Source organism: Fusarium odoratissimum (genome assembly GCF_000260195.1).
Source record: "Fusarium odoratissimum NRRL 54006 unplaced genomic scaffold supercont1.9, whole genome shotgun sequence".
Lineage (NCBI taxonomy): Eukaryota > Fungi > Ascomycota > Sordariomycetes > Hypocreales > Nectriaceae > Fusarium > Fusarium odoratissimum.
The window spans coordinates 812,182-838,857 of NW_022158695.1; the positions used below are offsets into that span (position 1 = coordinate 812,182).

Genomic DNA, 26,676 nt, shown 5'->3' on the forward strand with positions numbered 1-26,676 from the left:
TGAAACACTTGTAAGCAAAATCAAGTTGATAATATTGCCTCCAATGTCTCTCTCTGATCTCGAACAAGAAAGTGCACAATGTCAACAAGCTTCACGATGGTCTTGGTCACTCCCTCCATATGCTCGCCATGAACAAATAATGAAGAATTGGGATTACCTTGCCTAATGCCTCCCAACTGTAACGGCATAAAATGGAAGTCGCATATTAACCTGCAGAAGGAGTTATGGGCATAAGGTATGCGACTAGCCGTGGCTGACACGGATAAAATCGAGACGGAGTCCTTTCCCACAACAAGGAAGCCATTTCCTCTCTACTCTAAGTTGTGCCCTCACGATTTGTCCATCTCCACGTCATTGATACCAAACGAACTGCTTCTCTCGCCGCCACTTCTGCATGAGGAAAAGCGAGAGAACTCATGTTCGAAGAACAGATCTTACAATTCATGACCTACTTACTGTATTATCTAATTCAGACAGCCAGGCGCGTGCAATTATGAGACTCGCGTCAACCACCACAGCCTTGATATTCCACGAATAGCCAGAATCCTCTCCATCCGCACCAGAGGCTGAAGCACATTTGCCGGAGGGTTGCTGTGATGAGACTCGATAACCTTCCGCGGATTTTCCTCCTCCCAACACATCTAAAACCTGAAGAACTGCACGACCTCGAAGAACGAATCCCTACATTGACGTATGACATCAGTGAGGCTGAGATCGTGGTCGGAAAGATATCGCAGCAAAGACGCGCCGAGTTTGAGCTGAGAAGGGCAAAATTTGAGTTTGCCTCTGTAGAGGAACCTCAAAAGGAGAGCCATCAAGTTGATTCTCCAGTTGTGGCGGATGACCCGGGTGGTAGCCCAGATCCTAAGCGGAGGAGAATCAAAGAACAACCCGAAGTTGGGACAGACATAGTCAAGGTTGTTAAACTTTCATGGCTCCTAGACTCGTGGGAGAAGGAAGAACTCTTACCCGTGGACCACTACTTGATCTTCCAGTGTAATCGAGTCTTGCCTCGTGAGACAACACCTGCACCTGTATTATCGAAAGGCTCTACTTCACCAGCTAGTAGTATTCTGGAGCGTGCCCTTCTTGAGCAGAAAGCGCAGTCAACAAGCACCTCGCCATCTAATCAGCACAAAAGGCGTCATGATGTCTCGACAACAATATCGCAAAATGCACCCAGTCTCCTTCATCAAACGACATCGGAACACGACGTCACACTGCCCGTGATGCCCGAGTTTCTGAGAACCACGTATTCGTGCCAGCGACCGACATATATGAACCCACCGAATGAAGTGTTTGTGAACATCCTCACTGAGATAAGAACAATTCGTCAACTTCGAGAGGATGAGGTTGGCGTGAGAGCTTACTCCACATCCATTGCTTCGATCGCTGCGTACCCTTACGCACTTAAGAATGCCCAAGGTGAGTATTGCTGTCTTGTTTGGTACCGCTAGCAGCTAATAATTCACTTAGAAGTCGCGCGGTTGCCAGGTTGCGGTGATAGAATCGCCGAACTATGGCATCACTGGAAGGAGACAGGCGAATCAGTGGAAGTACGCGAGGCCAACGCCGACCCTAAAATCACAGTCCTCAAGCTCTTTTACAACATATGGGGAGTTGGGGCTGTCACCGCCCGCGACTTCTATCGAAAGGGTGAGCACGAAAACGAGCTTCCCAAACATAAGAGAAACTAATGATCTTTAGGATGGAGAGATCTAGATGATCTGGTCGAGTTCGGATGGAACACACTCAGTCGTTCGCAGCAACTTGGTGTCAAATATTACAACGAGTTCTTGCTGGGGATCCCCCGAGACGAAGTTGCGACCATTGCCGCTGCAATACTGGAACACGCCCGCCTGATTGACCCAGGATTTGAGATGGTCATTGTGGGTGGTTATCGGCGAGGCAAGCAACAATCTGGCGATGCTGATGTTGTTTTGAGTCACCGAAATGAGAACAAAACACTGAATGTGATAACCCAGATTGTCGTGGCCCTCGAAAAGGCCCAACTCATCACACATACACTGACACTGTCGACTCACAACTCTGATCGAGGACAGCGCCCGGTATCATGGAAAGGGGAAAAGTCCAACAGCTCAGGCTTTGACACACTCGATAAGGCTTTGGTAGTTTGGCAGGACTCCAGCAAAAAAGATGCACCGCATCGACGGGTCGATATCATTATCAGTCCGTGGAAGACAGTGGGCTGCGCAGTACTAGGTTGGAGTGGCGGCACGACATTCCAGAGAGATGTTCGACGCTATTGCAAGAAAGTCAAGGGATACAAGTTCGACAGCAGTGGAATACGACGCCGGGCCGATGGCAGATGGGTTGACCTTGAAGGAACCTCTGGAGGCGATGAAGCCCCTGATATGGAAACAGCAGAACGGAGAGTCTTCGCAGGGTTGGGTCTTCAATGGCGGTCACCTGAAGAGAGATGCACTGGATGAGTATGAGCCAGTGTCATTGAAGTCGATCCACTGGCGTTTCTGGAAAAAGTCAGACAATCGATATTGTCATATTGATAGGTAGTCATCATTCATTGTCCAGCAGTTGGCGGATCATATGGAGTACAGTACCCTGCGGAGTTTTGGCTTGTACCTGCATTGGTAGCTGCGGAGTTTGGTTTTTAGGCCCATATCAATTACGCCAGCTTTCAACTTTCAACCTCACACCCAATGAATCGGATGATCCAATTATGCCGACGGCATTGAAGTCCGAAATCTGATCACGGTACGAAAATCAAGACTCGGGGATTACTCGCGTCATCAAATACGTGCGTATTTGAATTCGGTTCGTCGGGCGGAGCGGATCTCGCACGCATAAGCGATACTCCGAGGCTGAACAAGACTGGATGACCTGTCTTATGCAGACAGTATTTACTGTACAGAATTGACATGTTTTCCCGCAACTAGGATTAGAACCCTCCGATTCTGCTTTGGCCATGGCATGGACTCACGAGACAACTAGAAGAGTCGGTGGATTGTTCCCCCAGGTGGAGCTAACCTGACTCTCCCGGACACGTTAGGTCCGTTCCGTTGGTAGTTTCATCCCGTTACTGGGAATCCATTAATCACTATTTAAGACCAAGGGGCCAACCACACCGTGACAAGACCGTACCAACTCAACTCTTGCCATTGCTCATCTATCTACATTCAGTTTCATACTCCTCCGTAGTTAAATCATCTCTCTCCATCATGTCTCTCGTCCTTGAGCTCCCCGCTGAATACGGGTAAGGGACAATCCCACTGTCTCGACCTCAACCTCAACCTCAAACAACTGACACTCTTCCTAGCTTCGTCCTCGTTGCCGCCACCTCCACCTTCTTCATCAACACCCTCCACGTTCTCCTCACTAGCAAGGCTCGCAAGCGAAGCGGTATCAAGTATCCCGTCGCCTACGCTTCCAACGAGCTCGCTGAGAAGGACGCCGAGGCCTTCAAGTTCAACTGCGGTTCGTACCACCCACCACCCACCCAACCCAAGTCTCAAGTACTAACTCTCTCTTCTACAGCCCAGCGCTCGCACGCCAACTTCACCGAGAACCAGATCTCTTTCCTTGGTGCTCTTCTGATCTCTGGCCTTCGTTTCCCCGTTGCCTCTGCCGTTCTTGGTGCTGGCTGGGCCTTCTCTCGTGTATTCTACGCCATTGGCTACTCTGCTGGTGGCCCCAAGGGACGCATGGGGTATGTACACCTACTGAGGTAGTCTCCATCTTGTGATATTTGCTAACTTGATCAACCTAGTGGCTCAATCGGCTCTTTCCTCTGCGATACCTCGCTCAAGTGCATGGCCGCCTATACCTCCATCATGTTTGCCATAGGCAACTAAGTCGGACTGACGGACAAGTTTTGGGGGGGGAAAAAAGTAATATATGCATGACATTAGTTTCTGTTTTACTTAACTAGACCTGCCACGAATTCCCCATCGTTGCTATTTCCTGCTTTTTGCTGTGACCATTAGACGCCTGCGTATCCGTCCATTACATGCAACTTGACCAATTCCAAAAAGAAAGAAAGAAAAATCATAATGCTCAATCGTAAATCTCATACCAAATCCTTATTCAACACCCTCCTGCATCCCGTACAAACTCACATCAGCTTCACCTTCGAAGCCTTCTCCTTCTCAGCTCCTGTCCAACGGTCGGGTTTTGCTCAGAATCTTGGACTGGCTGATTTTCATGCATCTCCACCTTGTCATCCTCTTCAGCCTCAGTAATGGACTCGATGCCATTGTTACCCAAGAGATAGTCTCCGTAATACTTCATCGCATTGAATATCTCTTCTCCTGTTGGAACAATGTGCTCTTTGGGAAGCAGGAAACCGTAGCTGCCGGTATCTCGAAGCTTGAGCTGGTAGCTGTAGTGAGCTCGCATTTCATGATAGAACCAGTCGACAGCTGATCCGCCGCCAGATTCGATGCGAGACCAGTAACGACCACCGCTGAATTCCCGTGCTGAGACCGCACCCTCACACGCCGATGCAACCGTGTACGACTCTCCATTTGATAGACGGATAGACTTCGCAATACCTGCGGCAAGCTCTTCCAAGTTCTCCAGATTGGGAGGGTCGACGGAGCAAGTGTAAGAGTAAGGATAGAGAATTTGCTGAGAGTATGAATGTAAATCAATCAAGCCGACAAATCGAACGTTGTTGTTCCAGGTTTGGTTCCGCGCCCAATCGGCAATGTGCACCGCTTCAACTGCCTGAAAAGGCTTCTCTCCCCCATAACTCTCAGAGCATGGGTCCCGTTGAACCTGTGAGCCATCCCACTCGTACCCGTAAGCTCGGTCAAGGTCCAGTCCACGGCAAAACTGAAGGTTAGTCTGTTGTCGTGTTTTGCGCCAGAGCCGATCGATATGCCAGGTATACTCGAAACCATCAGGGTTCGCGATTGGGAGGAAGACCAAGTCGAACTCGTCCAATAGCTTTGTGATCATCCGTTCTTTACCATAGCTAGTGATGAAGGACCATGCCAGGTAGTTGACAGTACTCGTTGAGATCCATTCGCGAGCATGAGAGCCGCCCATGATCATGATTGTTTTGCGCCGAGGCGCATCCGGTGCTGTGTTCGGAATCCCCACTCGTAGGGCAGGTATATCGCGGCCTTCGTATGACTTGCCGATGTTGATGTACTTGACATAGGACGGAAACATAGCCTCAAGGAGACGCATCCATCTCATCACGACCGGCAGAGACTGGTAATCCTGGAAAAAGAGGTTGTCTCCAGGCGAAGAAGCGACTTTCAGGACCGGAGGGGCGGGCTTAGGATCGTAATAAGCTGGGTTTCCTCCGATAGGCAGTGATTTATAGACCGCGGCGGCCAAATCCGGGATCAGAATCGAGTGCGATGCGTGTAGTGTCTTAGGAAGCAAGCTCAGCAGAGGTCGAACCTCGTCAGCGTGTAGGCGGATGTCGACATAGTCATCGGTAAAAGCCCAGACATCGAGAAATAGTCGAGCAGCGGCATCGGCAAGGGCTCCCTCTTCGTGCGAGGTAGTGACGTTGAAGCGGAGGACCAACTGATTGAGGTATTGTGCGCGTAGTTGATTGATGACGGGCGGCGGGGTGTTTTTACTTGGATGACGTCCGAAGACGGTCTCGATAGCCTTGTCGCGAAGTTTAGAAAGGAAAGGGAAGAGTCGTTTGTTCGCGTCATTATTGTTATTCTCGTTATTCTGTAAATCTGGGACGGCACGATGTGTATCGATGCCAGCGGCGTGGGTGCTGGAGGCCTGCAGAAGTAGCAGACTCGCTGCCAGTAAAGGCAACCTCATCTTGAGTCTTATAAGAGAACGCGCAGCCGACTCGATCAATTGATGCTGATTGCCTGAAGTGGCCGGGATTGGATGTGGAGGACTATCAGCCCTCAGCTGAATAATTGATGACTCTGTATGATGGATGTAGCGACAATTATTAAAGATATGAGTGACGATGTTTGAAGGTTACACTGCCTCTAGTTAGCTTGGATGATAACGCACGCAACCTGACGCTTGTCGCTGGTTTATGTGGGTCCGACGTCGAAGTCATTGAATTGGTCCATCCATTGAGACAGGCAGTTTTTGGCAAGGCGTGTTGGAAGTATCAGAGTTAATAAACCAAATAGAACAATACTGAATTTTAAGAAGGTAGTCGAATTTAACAAGTTGTTTATGCTAATATGTAACGGCATTCTTAAATGCTTAATTCATAGTACGAAGTGACACAGAAATATACATTGGGACCTCATATATTACGAATCATTTCCAGCTTACAACTGGTAGTTACACACAGTTATAAACACTATCAAGGACGCTCTGAACAAGGATCAATGATAAGGTAATGTTGCTGCCGCTGACAGTTGGTTACTAGACCAAAGGTAAGCAGAAATCGCCACGTATTTTTAAGGTGTCTATTAGGTGGATGGAAAGAGATGGCTTTGAACACTGAGCTATCTAGATATCAAGCTTTTCTTAATGGATGCCAATATCATTCAATATGCTTGGAGCTGATTCGAAATAATAAAGTTACTTATTTCATCTTCGATCCAGGACACAGACATAAGTTTACCCTATCCGTACCTAACTTTAACATAGGTTGGTATAAATGGACTATGCGTAGTACACGCGAGGGGTCTCATATTCTGCACTCATATGTCGCTTGAGTAATATAGCAAAATTACCTTGTAACCATTCTAGAGATCAAACCTCCCATGCTGACACTTTCCATATGTGGCGTGGCCTTGGATATATCATGGGCAGGGAGATGTTGAAACACGAACACTTGTTCTTAGGACTCGCTGGTGCACATGAATAAACAATATGAAGTTATTGTTCATTTTTCAAATACTCTCGAATCTACTCGTGGGCTTATGTACTCTGAGGCTATCAGAGCAAGTTCGGATTCTCGGTCCCAATTTTAAATAATTACGATAAATAAAATCGACATTTGTATCCATACTCTCTCGTCTATGGATGCTAGAGGGTCTAAGTGACCACCAGTGTTGATGATACTGTATATACTACCTACTTTGGCTTACGTAGCACGTATCGCCACGTTACAGATATACTGTGTACAATATAGCCACCTGAGAAAGGATCAAAAGATATCGAAAAAGAAAACATTGTGATGCCTAAATAAGCTGCAATTTCAGCCCATTCTTAGGACAATGTTTCTCGATCATCACCTCCTTACACCAGCCACACTAATAAACCCAGGCGGGCTAGCTTCTTTGCTTGCACCTGAAGGGCCTTTTATAGCGGGTCTCCCAGGAACCCCCTACTCCCAGCCACATGCCTTACCTACTGTAGCAGTGGGTCCGGACACTGTGCATTGGTAGTCTGACATGCGCTGGGCTGGGCTGGGTTAATTGAGGCTGCCACGACCAGCAGCCCCTGGCTTTGGTGGGAAAGCTCCCGCGGAAAGCGAATGCTCAAAGTGATCGAAAACGGATCAACCTCCAACTGCCTACTAACCTAAGTAACTATACTGCATCGACAACGCTCACAATCCGACCCTTCCACGCGACATTCACTCTTGCTGAATTCTTATCATCGATTTAGACACCTGGAGTTGTCTCAATGAACACCACCGCGACTGGGTACCAGCCTTTCGCTTGGTAGGTCGTGAGACGCCTGCCGCCCTCAACTGGCACGCTCTCTCATCGACGTCGCCTGGTCTTGACAACGCCTGGGCTGGCTACGTATCATGATCAGTCGCCGTTATGGCTTTTCGTCGCCGCCGAGGCAACTTGTCTGATGACACTGAAAAACGCCGACATACACTCTTCGAACCCAGCGCATCCGGCGATCTTCCTCCTCCAGTTCCTTCTCAGCCCGACCACAACGATGACGAGGGACAAGGACCTGGAGAGTCTTCCCACCCGCAGCAACCTCGCGAGTTAGCTCGCGAATCAACAACCAGCCGTCCTGAAGGTCTCCCCGAGAGCCAAACCGAGAGTCGCCCAGGAAGTCGCCCAGACACCCCTCCTATACAAGAAGAAAACAGCAAACATCATCGCTTCTCCGTCTTGCGTTTCCGAAACGCGAGTGATTCTCAACTATCTCTGCGAGCCAAGCAACAATCCGAGAAGCCGCCGCCCGTTCCGCGACGTAACACACCCCTATCTACCATACTTCGCAGCTGGGACATGCTTAGCTAACCTATGTTCGACTTAGCACCCGAAATCATTACCACCGCTCCAACAAACGACTTCAATGGGCCGAAAAAGAAATCGTCACGGATAGGCCTGACTGCCAGGTTCCGTCGCTCGACGGATTTACCCCGTGAGGACATCAACACTAACAATGGAACGGGTCGCCAGAAGACACTTCGGAAATCCTTCACTGATGACAGACGACGCCCCACGCTCGCTACACTGGAGGAACCTGAACCTCCACGACCATCGACAACAGCTACAACAAGTAGTCCTAACGGTACAATCTTAACACCTCCAAACCGCCCTTCCGAGTCATCCAGGTCTGATGCTAGCTCCAACGATCGCTTGTCTCACCAGAGTTCGTCCTACCAGAGTCCAGAGACGACACCCAAGAAATCAGGCCCGTTCTTTCGATTGCGACGGCATAAGAAAGCACCAGAGCCTCTCTTTCCATTTGCGCATCTTCAGCAGCAGGGAAAAGCACCCCCAGGCATCTCCTCGGCTTCATCCCTTGGGATTTCCTCAACGCCACGTCCAGCTTCCGCTCAAAGCGGCCGAACAGCTGGTGGAAACACCACCAAAGGAGATTCCGATTTAAGGTCAGGCCAATCACCTGCGACCACACTGGTGGCACCTGGGGGAATTCAATCGGGGCATTCTTCGCCCACTAGGGGTGATCTGTTGCGAGGAAGGTCCTCTACTATGAGTTCGATGGGCCGTGACTCCAATGACGATCACCTTCTACCGCCGACGACACGAACGTCGTCCTCTACTGGTCGTAAAAGCTTCGGCGATTTGTTTGGCCTCAGTCGTTTGCGACAGAACTCGGAACTCAGTCGTCAGGGCACGATGACTCCTACAACTCCCGGTTCCATTGGATCTAAAAACAACTCACTCCAGCTTGCCAGGGACTCCTTTGTTCTCCCAGAACGCAACGAAGACGAGTCACCAGCCAAATATCTTGCGCGGGTCGAAGAAGTTGCAAGCCGAGGCATCATTGCTGCGACTCTTTCAAAAAGCGCTGATCCATTCATGACTGCTGTCCTTCGGAGCTACATGCGTAGTTTTAGCTTCTTTGGTGACCCTATGGATATGGCTATTCGAAAACTGCTCATGGAAGCTGAGCTACCTAAGGAAACACAGCAGATCGACCGTTGCTTACAAGCGTTTGCCAACCGGTACCACGAGTGTAACCCAGGCATTTACTCATCACCTGACCAGGCGTACTTCATTGCATTCTCCCTACTCATTCTACATACCGATGTCTTCAACAAGAATAACAAGCACAAAATGCAAAAAGCTGATTACTTGAAGAACACAAACGGAGAAGGCATCTTTGACGACATTCTGGAATGTTTTTATGACAACATCACTTATACCCCTTTTATTCACGTTGAGGATGATTTAGACCCTACAAGCGACCGCTATGCTTCACATAAATCTCGACGAAAACCTCTGATCTCCTCTACAGTAAACGACCCCGCAAAACGAGCTGTCAAAGAGCCTATCGATCCCTATACCCTGATATTGGACGGAAGCCTTGATGCTCTGAGACCAAACTTGAAGGACGCCATGGAGCTGGAGGATCACTACAATTATCTAGGCTCTGCGACTAGTCTGAACTTGAAGGACTTGCAGAAAACGTTTTTTAGAACAGGTGTACTGCAAATCGTGTCGGCCCGGTCTCGACCTGACGCTTTCATGACAGAACAGACAGCTAGCAACCCGGCCGATGCACATCCCGGTATCGTCGACATCAAGGTCACCAAGGTTGGATTACTTTGGCGGAAAGATGCGAAGAAACGTAAGGCAAGGTCTCCGTGGCAGGAATGGGGCGCCATTCTTACTGGGGCGCAGCTCTACTTCTTCCGCAATACAGGCTGGGTGAAGTCTTTAATGCATCAGTATGAGAACCACATCAAGGCGGGACATGATGGAACACCGTTGATCTTCACACCCCCGCTCCAAGAGTTTAAACCAGACGGTCTCATGTCAACTTATGCTGCCGTGGCCCTCCATGATGCGGCGTATAAGAAGCACAAGAACGCTTTCGTCTACGTGCGGCAGGGTGGTCTAGAAGAAGTGCTATTGGCAGATAATGAAGAAGAAATGAACGACTGGCTCGCCAAACTTAACTATGCTGCCGCCTTCCGGACTACGGGCGTTAAGATGCGTGGTGTCATTGGCGGCAACTATGATGGACAGAGTCGCCGAGGTTTACGTCGACTGGATAGCGCTGATGCTGCCACCCTCATCCAGACACCAACCGGACCCGTGTCTATCGCTAGGAGTCGAATAGACCATAAAATGGCTGAAGATATCTCGGCTGCTCGAAGAGACGTGATGAAGCAGAAGATTGCTGAAGCTGATGAGCATGTGCAGGAGATTCAGAAACAGCTGGAGCACCAGCTAAGGAACGCACGCCACCTGCTGATCCTTGCGCCCATCCAGCCAAGAACGAGGGAACAGCTTTTATCTGCTGCTGCACGGATATCTGCTCAGCTCAAGTGGACACGCCAAGATATGTGGAAACACAAATGCCACCGTGATATCTTGATACAGGATCTCGAAGAAGAACACCCATCATCGACCTTTACTCCTACCAAGCAACAGTCAAACCGATTTTCACAGAGAACAGGATCACCTACGCCACGGGTCAACGTGGGACGTAGAGGATCGCGGTCAACGCATCATTCTGGAACCGAGGCCGACCCAAGAACACCCACCGAGCCTCAGGTCGTTCACGTCCCTAACACGGCCGAAGTCACAGAGGATGTCGATTCACCTCTGGACCAGGTCTTTACAACACCTCCTCAGAGTGCCACTAAACGCCGGCATAGTTCCCGCGATCTCTCCTTCGTTCGACCAGAAGCTGCTAGCACCAGACACGGGTCGATATCCAGTATCGCCCAGTCTCCCATAGCATCCCTCCCTTCCACACCGCTAGCAAAACCCCCTTCGGCCCAAGGTGAAAGCAACAAGCCACCGTTGCGCAAGGAGGACGACGGCAACCATGATCCTGACGCCGATGAACGAGACTTCCTGGAGCAGGCTGGCCTACTTGAGCAACGACCCAGCCGTGACCCTACAGACAAGGCAACTGTTTCGACAGGTGCTGATGTACCCGGAGAGTCTGGGACACCCACAGACAAGGGTGACAGGAGCAAAATTCGCCGTAGTCTGCAACGCACCCTTCGAGAGGGCGCTGGACATCTCTCGCACCACCGTGGCAGCCGCAAGGGCAAGGAGGTCGCCGGGTCAGGGGAAGAATCGACCCAAGAGCACCAGCTTTCTAGAGGCACGGGGAGCTTCGTGGTGCATGGCAAGAAGGCATCAGTCATTAACTTTGGTGATGGCCTGCAGAACATGACCCATGATGAGAAAATCCGTGCTCGAAAGTCCTCACAGCAGCAAGATCCTCCGCTGTCGCCTATGCCTAGCGGACCAGAGGATGAGGACTTCTACTCTGCCGTTGGTGTGCCGGTGGAGCCGAGTGAGCGTAGAGAATCCATTGCAAGCGCAAGCACTGCAACCGCACGAAGCTTCCGCGAACTGCATAGGAAGTATTCGACCGCCCAAGCAGCTAGAAGCACATCAGCTGGTGGTAGGTTAACAATACCATCGGACACGGAGAGCGAGGTTGCAGTCAGCTTCTCAGATGGGCGCCGCAGTCCCCTGCCTCCCATGGAGACAGAGACGGACGAGGAGTCAGACGGTACCGGTGTAAGAAGAGGCCGAAGCATCAAGAAGGACGATCTTGAAAGTCGAGACTCGGATTCTGAGTCGCTCCAAGATATAGAGCAGCTTCCGAGCCGGCCCGTGCAGCCCGTTAATGCCTGATACTGGGAAGATATGGAGGGCTCTCGTGTGGAGTATAGTCCTCGCGCATAACGTTTATTTATATAGAATTGGGGCTTGCTGGGACGGGCGTTGTGAATACCTTCGTTTTTATACTTGTGTTATTCAGTGGCCACAGAAGAAGCAGACGTGAGATGTCGAGCTTGGTGGACTCATGTCAAGGGGGCGATGACGAGGACATATGTTTCTAGATATTCTTATAGTGGCCGAGGCCTTTTGTTCATTTGTACTCGCTTGCACCAAGGCTTGGGCAGAGCATTAAAAGTCAGCGTTAGAAATCAATTTTGATTTTTTCAGCCGAATCGAAGTTGGGTGAATGTGCATATATATATCATTCATTCTCTTGACTTTAATGACAGTCAGGAGGAACGTCACGGATTGAACCAGGACGTATACATGGACAAACCATGTGAAGGGTCAAGAATATCATGCTGAAACAGAGTAATGTTGGACTAATATACGCGATATGCAGTATCCGTAAGCTGCTATACTATTTCTTACCCTTCTTCTTCTTCTTGGAAGGCGGAGGTGCCTTCTCAACCTTGACACCTCCTCCGCCTACAAGCTCCAGAGTCTCCTCTTCCTTCACGATTCCGCCCTGTGTTGAATCAACAGCCTTCTTCTTGCCCTTCTTGCCCTTGGGACGGTATGAGCTTCTGTCACGCAAAGGCAGCCAGCGCTCAGGGTCGGGCTTGGTGCCCTCGACATAGTTCTTGGGAAGACGGATCTTTCTGCGTCGCTTGCGTGTCTTTTCAGATGGTCCTGAGGGAGCCGAGCGCTTCAAAGCTGATGAGCCTGCCTTACTGGCGGTGGTGGCAACGCCAGCGCTGAGGAGAGCTGTTACATCGATGCCCTCGATAAGCGAATCCACAGGAGGGAGGTTCTGGAGGTGCTTTTCCACACGAGAGGGGTCTGAGGGAGCGAAGGATGCGACAAGACCAGCCGCAGCAATATCCGAGCCCTTCCGCTCATCGATTAGTTTCTGGAATGAAGAACCAGCGAGTTGCAAATCCTGGGCGTTGGATGACTTCATCAGTTCGATGCCAGCCTCTTCGAGGAGTGAGATAGCTGAGCTAGCCGGGCGGGACTGCCAGTATGTAGCGGCCTTGACAAGTTCAGCCTTTGCCGAGGACTCCCGTCCCTGCGTCCTCAAAAGGGTCACAGTGAGAGCAACAAGACCAGGGCTGAATCGAGCATTTTGAGAATCATCAGTCTCGTTCTTTTCGAGACGCTGTAGGAAAGACTCCAGAATAGACATTGCAGAGCCTACTTTGCCTTCATTGAGTTGTATTTGCACAATGGTTAATACAAGACCGACATCATGTGGTCTCTTCTGGGCAAGTCCTTGTAAATTCTTCAGAAGTTGCTTCCCAGATGTTCCTTGTGCGCTCGCGGCAGCGTTAAGAACAGAGAGGATGCTAGTTTCAGCAGCTGTCGAGGGATGTGTTGCTTCGGCGAGAAGGGCATCGGTGCGGCGCTTGACTCCGGCGCCCTTGAGGATTTGCAAGTCGACGGTCAGTCGGTTGCGTCGCAAGATATCAGACTGGTGCTGGAAAAGCTTGGCATTTCTTGCCTTGGCTGTCAAGGTCGAGAATCTTCGCTCGAGAAGATAGGGGTTCTCGTCCTTTGGCTCTAAAGTGACCAGGTTGTTGCCAATTATTAGTGCCAGATCGGGATCTTCCTCTCTATCCATGATAGTCAGCTCAGCCCTGACCACAATTGCAGTACAACCTACTTTGTGCTTGATAGAGAGTTATAGAGATCGAGGGCCTCCTTGAGCTTGCCCAACTTGGCAAAGACGTAGGCCTGCTGTGCAAGAATCGGCCGCATTTCCGCCTGCTTGTCCTCGTCTGTCAAGTCATCGGAGGCATCACACAATCGACTTGCACGCTGCAATAGATCGGCTGCAGTCTCAAGGGAGCCGTTGGCAATATGCGCACATGCAGCGTTATAACACAGTTCAAATCCATCAGAGTCTTGGACAGAAATCTTGTCAGTAACCGAGTATCCCAGCCAACTAGACTGGGCGAAAGCGGCCCGAAGGTTGATGCTGATATCGTTCTCCTCATCTGCGGGATCGGTATCGAGTAGACGGCTGTAGATGTTGCAAGCCTCATCAAAGCGCTCGGCACGGTAAGCGACTTGTGCGGCAACATGCTGTAGACTCCTCTTCTTCTCTAGACCAAAAGCCTGAAGGACAGAAGTAGCCTCGTCAAGCTTTCCCGTCTTGTAGAGCGCATAGGCATGTTCGAGGGCAATTCGTGCGTGGAGGGCGGGGGAGCCATCAGCAATGGCGCGCAAAGCATCGTCGAATCGATCGAGCTTCAGCAAGGCGATGATACGGGTATGCTGGCTGTCGACATCGTTCTTGTTAGCCTTGAGGGCGGCGTTGGCAATCTTGAGGGCCTCGTCGTGATCTTCGATAGAGGATTGGCGCAACAAGGCGCTGAGGGCGGCAGCAGGATCTTGAGGCATGATGGCGATGCTATCAAGACGAAGGCATATCCGTAAGGGGTCACGTCGATAGCAACACCGTTAGATGGAGATGGAATGGGACGAGCCCGGAGAATAAATCTGCTATAGCTTGTTCGTTTCCTTTGCTCTCCCTCGTTGTTGTCGTCGAGTTAAATGTGGTATTGAATGCGATGACCTGTCGTGTGTTCGTTCGCTCGTCCAGTCGTGATGCTGGCGGGGCATTTTTGGACAGCGGGGCACAGTAATTCCAAGCTCTTTCTGTGGCTTTGCAACCTCGACAGTGTATTATACAGTGCAAAAAGTATAACTCCTACTATACCTATTCGACCACTCACTCGTCAGTATAAGGTATATATAGTTTCTTGTATATGAAGGAAAACGGGAAAATATCATGCAAAGTTTTGAATATATTCGGTATTAACTCTTCCTCAATGACCCCATTCGTGATGCAAGTTGATTATTTACGTCCTGCATACTGGGCTGTATGAATACGTTGTAGGATGGATAAGCTGAAGCTGGCACGGCAAGCTCATTGTGTGTAGGTGTATACAATATGAGATGGGGTTCATAGCTACTAATTTATATTCTTAAGTTCCTTACCTTACCTAGAAGGGCTTTACAGTCCCCTCGAGAGAGATTTGGTCGGGTGAGTCTATTCTAGGTTGTTCTTTCATTGGTCTGCGTGATGAGATAAAGATCTCAAACTTAACACGGTCTATATGGTAATAGTACACCACCAAACAACAACAATATTCATATACAGCATCGGGTATCATATGTATTAATCCAGCTCAAAAATAGGTTTCACCAGTCATGAGCGCCTGAAAGGATTCCACCATTTCTTACGCACTGGTGCCTCTTGGGCATGATACGCATACAATGGATAAGCGACCCTATTCTCATATTCCTCCAGAGGCATCTGCTTCGACAGGCGCCGCCTGATTTCTCCCAACTTGGTCGAATCCGAAGCAAAGGTCACTATTGAGACTCGGTTATGAGGCCCTTTTATTTCCGGCGGCTGCCGGCTTCTGGAACCATGTTGACGATGCAGCCGATCGGAGGACGTCCGTCTCCGGCTCCGGCTCTGGCTCGTGGGCTTCTTGCTTCTCGTCTTCTCACGCTTAGACCGCTCTTCTGTTGAACGTCTCTTAGACTTGACTCCGGTTTTCTGGCTATGACGGCGGGATCTCTGTCGTCCTCTGCTCACGATGCTACCCCGTGAACTGGAACTTGATGTTGATCCTACTCTGCCTGACAAGTCATTCATCGCGCGAACGGCGTCTAGACTTGAGCCTGTGGATAGAGCTAGAAGAGACTCGCAATTGATCGGCTGTCCTTTCGGGTCATGAAATGAGCGGACAACATCGGCCAGGGTGTTTGTGAGTTTCCTCACAATGCGCCTAAGAGCCGATCGTGCAGGAGCTGGGACAGGCTTCAGAATAACAACTCATGCATTTTTGTACGAAACTAATTCAGATAGAAGTGACTTACCATCACCTTTTTCAAACCGAGAACCATCTTGTGAAAGTCGTGAAGCATATTCTCGTCGCACTCGAGCTCTGTCAGATCGAAGTGAGGTGCTCAGTGTTGAGCGAGTCTCACTCAACGTCCCCGCATCCTCATCCTTAGGGAAGCCTTTGAGAAGAGATAGGCACTTGGTATAAGTGCCCAACAGGGAGTTGACAGCAGTTCCGAAATTACCCATAGTTGTTTGCGGGTAGCAACTCGAGGTGCGTCGCGTCGCTGGTCAAAGTCACGGCTTGCAACATACAGGCCCAAGATCACTCCATCAGTATACATTGGTAGTTCGCAGGTGGCAAGGAGTTGCCTGTCCCAAGGGACTGCACGTGGGCAAAGAAATCCTCCAGAGTCCACTGCTAACCACCTTGAGGTAGAGCCAGGGGCCAAGGCTTCTTACTTCTACTTCTGCTGCTGCACACAACCCACCCTGATGGCCGTTACGTACATGATATGTACCTACAGTTCAGGCTGTTCTCAATTGCTACGTCTCAGGATTGAAGATGAATTTGGAATGACCCATAACAAAGATGGGGCCTTGGACAATCCCACTTAGTCTACCGGTTCCAACCGGCCTTGATGTTCAATTTGGAGGTCCATGCCCGTACTGCGCACACAGGCGCACGTAGAACAACGCGAATTGCTATGATTTGCAAGGAGCCCACCTCTGATCAGAACCTGGGGAGGGATCACATGCGTGCGGGCAACTTGGTCGATAACCTTGCATCAACAGTAGGCGCTGATAAGGCGTACATACATACCGTACCACGCACGACCTCTAACTATACTTACATGCATCCGATATCTGGAACACCTGGGACCAGGGACATGGAGGAGAAGCGATCTTATGCAACAAGTCAAGAGCATCTCACTTCTCTCGACCGCATTTTGGGGGCTCCCTCTTCTAAAGTACCTGATGGATACCTACTTACCTACACAAAACCCATGAGATACAGTACACCGACAACGTTATCCAATCCAATGACGGGTTTGCCCTCCCGCCCATTGGCATCAGGTCCCTCCGCTATTGTTTAGCTACAGTAGCAGCTACGGAACGGGGCCCGCCAGACCGGAGAGTGACTGAGTAGGGACAAGGGCCATAATAGACGGGTGCGGGTGCGGGAACTACCTCCAAGAGTCAAATTCTGTCACTCCCGGCAGGCTTAGCAACAAAGAGGGTGTGGGGGTGGACCAGCCAGAGGAGGTCTGTTAATCTGTGCGACCCCATGCAGATGCTTCCATCAATCACCATTGCGATTCCGGCCACGATCACAATCATTGCGCAAGGGCCCTGGTTGATATCAACTCTTGATTTCTTGCGCCCGCCCGTTACAGATCGCGTGGCCGCCCTCCAACTCGACTTTCTGTCTCTTGATAGTCTCCGTCTCCTTGGCTTGACCTTGATCAACTCGACGGCTTCAGGGACCAAGCGTCAAGGGCCAATGGGAACTGGAAAAAGGGTGCGGCACGATCAGCCAAGCTTTTCATGTCAGAGTTGAGACATTTGTTTATCAATCGGACTCTGATGTGGGATATCTTCTCATGGGTTCCAGGCCAGGGGGTCCCCAAGACAAGACAAGAAAACAGCGCGCCTTGCGCCAGGTAACCAAGATTTGGTTTGAGAGTCCTGCGTCTACGACACTGCACGCACAGGTTGCAACGAATGGATTGGACTTGACAACAGACCAACAAGATAACGGCGCTATCTTCTCTTAGCTGGGACCCTACTGCATCCCCTGAGTTCCCCGTGGTCTAGCGTGGACCTAGATTTCTTCTGGCAATGGACTGAAGTTGTGATTGTTCTCACCGCGTTCCATGGCTATAGAGGAGATTGTTGATCGTGGTCATGGTCGTGGGCCTGGGCAATCTCTGCTTTTATCCTCTCGGTGTTACTGGGCATGTACCTCAAGCAGTTACTGCTAGCCACGGCTAACCCCCACTGTCTATAATGGGCGGCTTGTGGTGCCATGACCACCTGCGGGTCTTCAACGTGGGAGTTTGTGATGCCATCAGCCAGCCTGCGGGCGCAGCCGGTCTAAGATTCGTGGGTTGTCTTGATGGCGAGACGAGAGCGGATGATAACGTCTCAAAAGCGGACCCTGGATACCTGGAAACCGTTAACAGTCTACAGCCTCTCACGTGTATTATGCCACTGTTTTCAGGTACACCCGCCTGGACTTAGGTACCGTCCTAACGCGGCCAGACGGAATCACACAACCCCAACATCCCTGGGGGTTCAAATCTCGACATCGCCCTGCTTTATGATTAGAGCCGCCCGCCTACCTTGCCTTACTGTACCTACCTACAGGCTGTTTTTTTTCTTCTTCTTCCGTGCTCCATCTCTCATATCTAAAAGACTACCCCGTACCCTTTCATAACCATCCGTATCCATTCCGTCCATATCAGGCTCCTACTGCCACCGACATTTCCATGGACGACCTATCTCAACCTCGATTCCTCTCTTCGATACCTTGGTTTGACGCAACTTAATGTCACCCTCACCCTCTCGCTCTCCCCCACCGGCCTCGACGCCGCAGCCCGACGAGTCTCAGTTGCCAAAGGGTCAATGTCGCTATATCCTCATGATACCTGAGCTCAAGGGCCAGCGGTGCGGCTGCATGGGGTTCGATCACAACAAATCTTTACCTGGTGCCACTTGCAACTGTGGACATCTATCCTGCTTTCACGTCGCCAATGCCGATACCCCAACACCAAGCACTAACAAGTCCGAAATCGATGCGATTCAACAGCGAGTACGAGCCTTGGAAGAACTCGCGAACCCACAAGACCGTGATCGACTTTCCCATGTTGTTCGCCGCATCAGCGAGTTGGAAGAGACGGTCGAGAAGAACAAGGACGAAACCGATACTGAACTCAAAGGCTCATATCGCAACGCATCTGCTGCATGGGCGCTTGTTACACAATTGCAGCAACACATTAAAAGCTTGGAACAAACCCTTCGATCACAAGGCGAACAGCTGGCAAGGACAGGGAGCGAAGTGGACGATTTGCGCAATCGTCAACTTGAGCTGCTAGATAGCGACGAATGCTTGGAAGAAAGGATCGAAAAGTTGGAGAGTGCCGAGCCTCTTTTGTCACCTCCCCAAGACCCAGATCCAAGCGATGCCACTGTCAACACCTTTCATCTCTCGCCCACAACCACTGTCCCCTCACAGCTGCCGTTGAACTCAACACACAGATTATCGATAGAACCTACCGCCTCAACTGAACGCCCAAGGTCATGGACAGTGCATGTGTCTTTGATGCCTTCCAAGGACACACCCTTCCCATTTGAAAAGGATACAACCTCATACAAGAGATGTCTGTCCCGTGGACTTCATCGTATGCTCGCAGTGGAAGGAGACGATGCCAAGTCTGTCACAGAGGCTGTATCACGAGCATTTGAACCCCTGCTCAAAGGACGGCCGTGGGTTCCATTGCAAGCAAAGCTTTGCGATGCTGAGCGTCTACAAGGCTTGCCAATGTTACGACCCCTGGAGCCCAGGCTTATCCACGGTCCGTACGACCGCGCGTTCCTCAAGCAGCACTGCGCCGTACTGGATGCTAGTGGCAAGATGGACTCATTATATATTGCAATGGAGCACGATTCCTTGTCGTGGAACTTCTTGAAGAGGTCCCCAGTCTATCTGGACGGACTAGAGTCCGCGTGGGAGCGCGATAGCGTACTCGACAAAAAGGACGAACAAGACCCGTCGTCCAGGGATCATCACGGCGATGAAGGTGACGAGTCACCGCCCGCCGGCAACATCGTTGGAGCCTTGACAGGCCTGAAGCGTAGCATGTCTGAGATTTCATGCTCGTCTCTCGATGACACCGAATTACCGTTGGCCAAGTTGCCACGAACATGCAAGACGTCTCAACTCGAGATGCGACGCGGCGTAGAAACTGCAAGGTGATGTGCAGTATTGGAAAACTGGAAATGAACGACTTGGATTTTATCAGGGACAGGTGTAAACATCATGAAAGCGACTTCTTTTTTACCGGCATACAATGGGGCGTTCAAATATGTGCTTGGGCAAGTATTGATACCTCGGGCATAGCATTGGCCTTTTTTTCAAAAAGCATGGCCGGGCTTGGTTAGGTTAGACAGAGGAATTGGAATTAGAATATTAGATGATAGAGTGGCTATTTATGTACAAGAACAGGGAGTCTGGCCATTATTAGACAATTTTATGGTTTCTAAACATCTTCGAACTCTATCTCCTCGCTGTCTTCGTCTTCTTTTTGTTCATGAGTATCTGGTCCAGCCAGTTTCACTTTCTTGGCGGCAGGGACATCTTCGAATAAGTCTTCCTCTTCTTCGTCGTCCTCTTCCTCCTCTGATTTTTCTTGCGCTATCTCCGCCTTGAGCTTCTCGAATATGTCGTCTATTTGAGCATTGGCCACGGTCGGTGCTGCTGGGCCAGCATCTTTGCTGGACTCCTTCTTGACAACTGATGCAGTGCCAGGAGTAGCGCTTGCTGAGAAGGACTCCCCAGTGACAGTACTGTTGGACATCCATGATGGCAGCGCATTTTGCTTCGCGATCTGCTCCTTGCGCGCCTGCTCTGCCGCCTTCTCGGCTTCTGTGGGGCCATCCGATGTTGAGATGTTAACTGCAATCGATTGTGGCCCTGTGTTGGTCAAGCCCTTGACCGCCATAGGTCGGTTCGCGCCAGAGTCGACTGCAATAGTCTGAGCGCGCTGATGTGTTTCGTCGCGCTTCACCGGGCGTGCTTTAGCAAATGCACGATCGAAGTCGCATTCTGGAATGTGGACGGCATCGATCTTGGGAAGCAGTTCACTGATGAATTTGAACTGGTCATTGAGTCGCGTAGACTGCTCGTGTCCAGTCGATGTCCGGTCGGCCTCAAATGTCAGAACATGAGAGCAGCGATGGCATAAGAATCCTTCCGGGCCAACGTTGTCCAGGACCTCCATAGCCGTCCATTCTGCTTTGCAAAATGAGCAAAAGTACTCTTTTTTCTCGCTCGCGACTTGTGTAGTGCCCTGTACTTCTTTATCGATAGTGTAGACGCGCCATTTGATGGCGTCTATTGTGGCTCGGTAGTCGATGTAATACCATGTTTTGTTGCTCGGTCTTGGGTTGCCTTCTCGCAGCTCTGATCGTGTGTGTCTGCACCGGGTCCAGTCAGTCAAGCGCTACTCAGCGAGGATTCTTTTCGCATACACCACCAAGAATCGATCCTCACGTAGCTTTCCGCATATCTTGTGGAGTTCCTTTGTGTTGGTAGACATCAAGTAGGCCAAATCATCGTCTCGAAGCCTAGCAAGACACTGTGGTTAGCGAGCACTTTTCAAGCACTGGAGTGTAATAGTCGTACTCACGCCTCATGTAGTATAAGCGCATCAATCACAAGTATGTCGCGGGTTTCATAGAACGCCCGCGCAACGGACTTGATAAGTGTGATTGCGAGATCCATGATGATGTTGGTTTAATGCGAGAATGTGATCGCGAATATCAAGTGCAGGGGTATGAATTAAAGGTGTGATGACGTAATCAGAATCCGTTAAAAGCTGCAGGCAACCAAGAGAAGAGTCACGGCAGTCTGTCTGTCTGTCTGTCTGCCTGCAGTATTATTCATAAGGTAACGAAAGAGTTTCAGACGGCAATATTAGTAATTAAGATTTAGAGCTAGATGGTCCCGATGCAGGTTGAAATAGGCAGTGTCAGTTAGTTGCTAATTAGAGCCATCATTCTGCCATGAGCACTCCGTTGAGATACCTCAATAGCCACATTCATCTGATACTACAAAGCAATGCACTGACGCCAAGCCAATCGGGCATTAGCATAAAGTAGAACCTTTGACTGCTTCTTATGTTTGTTCGACAGAAGCCTATCCAAAGGCAGCCACAAGAGTCGGAGATAAGTTGAAGATTATACAACTTGAGTGAATATATTCATCACTTAACATCATTACGCCTGCATTATTCATATGCTCAACTCAGTGTTGCGGTGCTGAATGATGTAATGAATTCATTAACCCATACGAAATTCCATGCCTCTTCCACGATGACGTGCGCCAGACACCCAACTTTCCCCTTCAGGTCCGAGAGGAATGATCACAAAGATTCTAACTGCTCTAGCCTCACCTACACATATTGCCGCAACTGTTCAATGTTAGTCAGAGATTGTCAAGGCCAGTATAATAGGGAAACTCACATCTAGAGTAAGGGTTCTTGAACTATTGACCTCCTGGTCTCGGTAAACACCCACCAGACTGTCACTGTCTTGGAATAGACCTGCCTTGAGACTGATCACAATGAATTGCATGCCGGGACCACGGTGGTCCTTGATGTACTTCTTGATCTTGTCCACGTTGGCATTGTCCAAAGCGGCGTCCACTTCGTCAAGAACAAAGAAGGGGCTGGGTTGGTAGCTGTGAATAGCAAACAGGAGTGCCAGTGCTGCCATTGTCTTTTCGCCTCCAGATAAGTGCTCCATATCTCTGAAACGCTTCAGAGGCGGCATGGCATGATATTTGATACCAGACAGATAGGGCATGTCCGTATCTTCCTCGATGTCCAGATAGGCTTGACCACCAAGGGGGTATGCTTCTGACCGGGTGAGGTCCTTGTATACGTGTGATATTTGCTCCTGAATATGGCTGAAGGCTTTGTTAAAGAGGTCATATCTTTTTTGTTTGACCTGGTTGAAGACCTCTTTGGCCTCGTGTGCCGCTGTTTTTGAGTCTTCATACTCCTGATCTGTGACTCTCAGTCGGGACTCGACGCTTTCTAACCTTTCCATTGCTCGCATGTTGGGGTTCAGCTTCTCGAGCTCCGAAGTCAGATTCGTAATCTTCTCTGATAGACTTTCTTCAACGCTCGGGTCATCCGACTGCATAGTGTTAGCGTTATCACTGACTTCAAAAAATAGTCCTTACAGCTTTGAGTTCTTCATCAAGTCCACTAAAGTCAATGGTAATTCCGTGATCATCAAGTGCCATACCCATCATCTCCTCATCATCGTCCTCATCATCTATATCCATGGCATCTGGGTCCTGGTTCAGCAGACGGTCGTCGTTGGGTAGATTCTCCAATGTGCCCTCTGCAAGCGGAATGCGGATCTGCTCTAGTCGGCATCGTCGAAGTAATGCCGCTTTGCTGGCGCTATTCTTCTGGACTACGGTTTCAAGTGAGTTGATATCTTTCAGATGAGCTTCGATGTCCTTTGACCGCTTTTGCACTTCAAGCTTGGCCTCTGACACCTTCTGGTTCTTTTCGGTGAGCTCTGACTTATTCTCGTCTAGTGCCTCGCGAAGAGCTTCTAACTCTTCCTGCTCCTCGCGCATCGCATTCTCAATCGCATCCTTGTCTCTTGCATAGGATTTGATATCGTTTCTGAGCTTTCGGACATGGGCTTGGTTGCGCTCGATTCGCGCAGTGGCAGTCTCGTAACGTTGCTGCTCCCACTGGAGTCGACTCGATAGTTTTTGCTTTTGGACTTCGAATTCATTGCGCTTTTCAGAGACCTCCTGCTCCAGCTTGCCTTGCGAGTCACGGTAGCTGCGAATATCGCTATAACCGAGTCGTCTGCAGAAATCTGCAAACACTTCATCTTCAACTCGTGCGATGGCATTCCGAAACTCTTCACACGTGGCAGTGGTGCTTTCAAGCTGGGATGCCTGTTCTTGGTATTTGGGCTCGAGCTCTCGAAGCTGCCTCCTTTGGTTGTCCAGCTCGCGTTTCTTGCTAGCATGGTTCTTGTTGAAGGCTGCCAGTTCGTCTTTGACGACTGCCAACCGCCTTTCGAGCCCGGACAGGTCAATCTGAAGAGTTTCTTCTTGTGAGCCCCGGCGGTCAGCCTTGGGTAGTCGGTCAATCTCATCCTTAAGCTTGGTGGCCATTCGCTGGAGGTTCTGAACATCTGCCTCCTCGAAACGTCTCTTACTCTTCGACTCGGGTCCACGACCACCTGTCATCAGGCCTGCTTTATGGATGATGTAGCCTTCCAGTGTCACAGCTTTGACGGGGATCTTTTTTTCGTAGCAAATATGCTTGGCAATATCAAGAGTGTCACACACAACAGAGCTTCCACATGCATATGACATGGCACGCTCAACAGTAGAATCAAAATCGATGGTATCAATCGTCAGCCGAGCGCCAGAAAACCCCTTGACGGCTGTGTTGACTGCGTTGACCTTGATGTTGTCCAGAGGGATGAAAGTCATGGGCTGAAATCTTTGTTCCTTGAGGTATTGGACACATTCGACACCGATTTTCTCGGAGTCGACAACGACGGCATCGAAGTCTCTTCCAAGTGCCACAACGACAGCTTCATCAAACTTTTTCTGTTTGGGTTTGCATAGGTCACCAATTCGACCACGGACACCTGGAAACATGCGCTTCAAGGAGGTCACCATCTCTTTCAACCTAGCTTCCCTGTCGTTCTGGCGCCGACCATCATCGGCTTCTCTGAGCTTTCTAGCGACATCCTCGAGCTTCTCCTCAAGCTCAGTTCGCTTCTGATTGGTCCTGACGCGTTCTGATTGGAGTTTATTGAACTCCTTCTTTTTCGCTTCAATCTCTTGCGAGAGGTCTTTAGAGGTCGCCTGCGCCGCAGATCTGCGTTCCTCGATGCTCGATAGTTCTGCCTCAATCTTTTCGATGCTTGCCGCAATGCTATCGACTTTGCCTTTCAGATTATTGACGGTGACTTCATCTGCTTTGCGCTGCCGGTCAAGGTTCTCAAGCTTGGCCTGATTGGAACCGGTCCTGGACATGAGCTGAGCGCGCAGTCTGTTGTACTCTCGACGATCCTCATCGCTGATCTCGCGGCCTTGTTTCTTCATTTGTTCTTTGTAATCGTTCTCGAAAACTTGTCGGGCCTTCTCTACACTTTCAATATCCTTCTGGACCTGGCGAACAACCTCGGCTTGCTCGTCACGTTCCTTGGTGGCCTTGGCGATCGCAGCCTGGAGTGTTTCAACTGCCTGCGTAGATTCGTTTATCTTTTCCTCGATGGGAACAAGACTGTTCTCTTTATCCTCGATGTCTCTTTCTTTGGCCTTGATCTCCTTGTCTAAACGGGCGACTTGCCTGTGAGCGGCAGCCTGTTCCTTCCTGGCCGCTTCAAGCCTCTTCTCAAAAGATTCCACGTTGCGGCGCAGTTCTTTGAGGTTTTCTTGGTGATCCTGGATAGCGGCAAACGAATCCTCCATGGCTTTCTGGAAATGATATAGCTTCCACAAACTATGTGTAACTATTGCCGCATCGCGCTCATCAGTCTTGTTCTGGAAGTTGTCTGCTTCCTTTTTCTGTTCCCTGTATTGCTTGATTTCCGAGTTGATGCCGCGTCGTCTATGAAGCTGGAAGTTCTGGTTCTCGGCAGCCTGTTCAGCCTCGGCCTGTGTCCTCTCATATTCTGCCTTGTACTCAAGACTTCCAGAGATTTGTTCGATCAGGCGCGTGAGATCCTGAGGGGATTGCGAAGCAATGGCCTCAACATCTCCTTGGAATACAAGAAAGTTTCGTGCCTTGATAAGAATGTTCTCGCTCTCAAGAGACTCGTTATATTGCTGGGCTGTGACAACGCGATCGTTGATTCGGTACTCGCTGGCTCCTTGGTTCGTGATGGAGCGCTTCCATTTCTGCTCCTCGCCAGCATCGTCTTCGTACACAGCCATGACCCACGCCGTTTTGGGGTCGCCACGGGAGGCTTTATCGTTACCATCAGCGTCACCGTTTGCGTCGCCATTGGCCTGCGCAGAACCATCATCGTTGATCTTGGCCGTTTTTAGGACTCGTCCGCGGTAAACGAGGTCTTTGAGGTGGGCGGAGCGTAGATGTGAGGATTTGATGCCCAGGACGAAAGATATGGCGTCCATGCTAGAGCTATGTTAGAAAGGCTCACTGGAGAGCGGGAGAAGCGGCATACGAGTTAGACTTGCCGGATCCATTGGGTCCAATGATAGAGGTGAAGTATGAGTCTCCGAAGAGAAGAACATGATGCCCTTTATACGATTTGAAGTCTGTAGCGCAGGTTAGCTTAGATGGCGTTCGTCTCGTCTGAGATTACGCGTGAAGGAAAACACACTGAATAACTCCAGACGAATAAGTTTGCCCATGATGAGGTCGTGGGGCAACACGGCCAGGTGTCTAGGAAAAGAGAGTGGAAGGCGTGTAGTCGTGACGGGAGAATGCGGTGCTAAGGTAGATTAGAGGAGTCGCGCCTGGTCTTGAGTTCAACCCGTGGTGTTGGGCGAGGGCGCGTCAAAGTGGTGGCCGGGGCTCGAATTGCGCCAACGAATCGCGCAAACGAATAAAGCCGGAATCAGGAGCGCGCGAGTGATATGCGCAACAGAAGCCGAGTTACGTTGCGAGATCTGACAAAGCGCAACTAATAGCATGCATTATCGATCACGAGAATAAGTGACGGATAGTCAAGCCTCTTCGCGTGCTAGGAAAGTTGAAATGATGGGTAACGCGTCGCGCGACTCGGCTTGAGTTTGGAGTAGGTTCCCAGTATTTTACTTGAGTCTACCTTAGCAGTTGCAGATGCGGGACCTTAATTCGGGCCAATCAAACGTGGCCCTAACGTTTTGATAGAGGAAATGGCACCTTGTTGCCTCAGGCACCCAATCTTGCTCTAGTGCTTCAAGATGAAACCTTCAAGCACCATCTGATAAGGTATCTATAGTGTTCACCAGATCAAATGCTTCCA

The 26,676-nt window shown here is 50.1% G+C and overlaps 9 protein-coding genes across 11 annotated transcripts; 4 read left to right on the forward strand and 5 right to left on the reverse strand.

Annotated features, from left to right (window-relative positions):
* Positions 1-236: 236 nt before the first annotated feature.
* On the forward strand, positions 237-2,992 carry FOIG_06662 (DNA polymerase IV). The gene is made up of 3 exons (XM_031205809.1): positions 237-1,425; positions 1,477-1,656; positions 1,708-2,992. The coding sequence occupies exons 1-3, from the start codon at positions 597-599 to the stop codon at positions 2,451-2,453; spliced, it is 1,755 nt and encodes a 584-aa protein (XP_031064533.1). The 5' UTR covers positions 237-596; the 3' UTR covers positions 2,454-2,992.
* A 17-nt stretch (positions 2,993-3,009) lies between these two features.
* FOIG_06663 (glutathione S-transferase) lies at positions 3,010-5,956 on the forward strand. 2 transcript variants are annotated; one of them, XM_031205811.1, is made up of 5 exons: positions 3,010-3,235; positions 3,299-3,456; positions 3,517-3,688; positions 3,749-5,092; positions 5,147-5,935. In XM_031205811.1, exons 1-4 carry the CDS (start codon positions 3,201-3,203, stop codon positions 3,831-3,833), a joined length of 450 nt encoding a protein of 149 aa, XP_031064535.1. In that variant the 5' UTR covers positions 3,010-3,200; the 3' UTR covers positions 3,834-5,092; positions 5,147-5,935. The 2 variants fall into 2 exon arrangements, with proteins under 2 accessions (XP_031064535.1, XP_031064534.1); XM_031205810.1 differs by having other exon boundaries at positions 3,749-5,956.
* Positions 3,794-5,970, reverse strand: FOIG_06664 (uncharacterized protein). The gene has a single exon (XM_031205812.1). It carries the CDS (start codon positions 5,776-5,778, stop codon positions 4,105-4,107), a length of 1,674 nt encoding a protein of 557 aa, XP_031064536.1. The 5' UTR covers positions 5,779-5,970; the 3' UTR covers positions 3,794-4,104.
* Positions 5,971-7,376: 1,406 nt separating this feature from the next.
* FOIG_06665 (uncharacterized protein) lies at positions 7,377-12,313 on the forward strand. Its single transcript, XM_031205813.1, has 2 exons — positions 7,377-8,091; positions 8,158-12,313. Exons 1-2 carry the CDS (start codon positions 7,704-7,706, stop codon positions 11,976-11,978), a joined length of 4,209 nt encoding a protein of 1,402 aa, XP_031064537.1. The 5' UTR covers positions 7,377-7,703; the 3' UTR covers positions 11,979-12,313.
* On the reverse strand, positions 7,451-14,774 carry FOIG_06666 (signal recognition particle subunit SRP72). Its single transcript, XM_031205814.1, has 2 exons — positions 13,732-14,774; positions 7,451-13,681 (listed from the first exon to the last, which is right to left on the reverse strand). The coding sequence occupies exons 1-2, from the start codon at positions 14,469-14,471 to the stop codon at positions 12,487-12,489; spliced, it is 1,935 nt and encodes a 644-aa protein (XP_031064538.1). The 5' UTR covers positions 14,472-14,774; the 3' UTR covers positions 7,451-12,486.
* A 277-nt stretch (positions 14,775-15,051) lies between these two features.
* FOIG_06667 (uncharacterized protein) lies at positions 15,052-16,504 on the reverse strand. Its single transcript, XM_031205815.1, has 2 exons — positions 15,963-16,504; positions 15,052-15,893 (listed from the first exon to the last, which is right to left on the reverse strand). The coding sequence occupies exons 1-2, from the start codon at positions 16,174-16,176 to the stop codon at positions 15,283-15,285; spliced, it is 825 nt and encodes a 274-aa protein (XP_031064539.1). The 5' UTR covers positions 16,177-16,504; the 3' UTR covers positions 15,052-15,282.
* A 641-nt stretch (positions 16,505-17,145) lies between these two features.
* Positions 17,146-20,299, forward strand: FOIG_06668 (uncharacterized protein). Its single transcript, XM_031205816.1, has one exon. It carries the CDS (start codon positions 18,479-18,481, stop codon positions 19,904-19,906), a length of 1,428 nt encoding a protein of 475 aa, XP_031064540.1. The 5' UTR covers positions 17,146-18,478; the 3' UTR covers positions 19,907-20,299.
* Positions 18,122-21,520, reverse strand: FOIG_06669 (transcription initiation factor TFIIE subunit alpha). Its single transcript, XM_031205817.1, has 3 exons — positions 21,339-21,520; positions 21,181-21,276; positions 18,122-21,126 (listed from the first exon to the last, which is right to left on the reverse strand). The coding sequence occupies exons 1-3, from the start codon at positions 21,431-21,433 to the stop codon at positions 20,190-20,192; spliced, it is 1,128 nt and encodes a 375-aa protein (XP_031064541.1). The 5' UTR covers positions 21,434-21,520; the 3' UTR covers positions 18,122-20,189.
* Positions 21,521-21,618: 98 nt separating this feature from the next.
* On the reverse strand, positions 21,619-26,584 carry FOIG_06670 (structural maintenance-chromosome 1). Of its 2 annotated transcripts, XM_031205818.1 has the most exons (5): positions 26,050-26,584; positions 25,891-25,984; positions 22,898-25,841; positions 22,174-22,851; positions 21,619-22,121 (listed from the first exon to the last, which is right to left on the reverse strand). In XM_031205818.1, exons 1-5 carry the CDS (start codon positions 26,078-26,080, stop codon positions 22,104-22,106), a joined length of 3,765 nt encoding a protein of 1,254 aa, XP_031064542.1. In that variant the 5' UTR covers positions 26,081-26,584; the 3' UTR covers positions 21,619-22,103. The 2 variants fall into 2 exon arrangements, with proteins under 2 accessions (XP_031064542.1, XP_031064543.1); XM_031205819.1 differs by having other exon boundaries at positions 22,174-25,841.
* Positions 26,585-26,676: the final 92 nt, after the last annotated feature.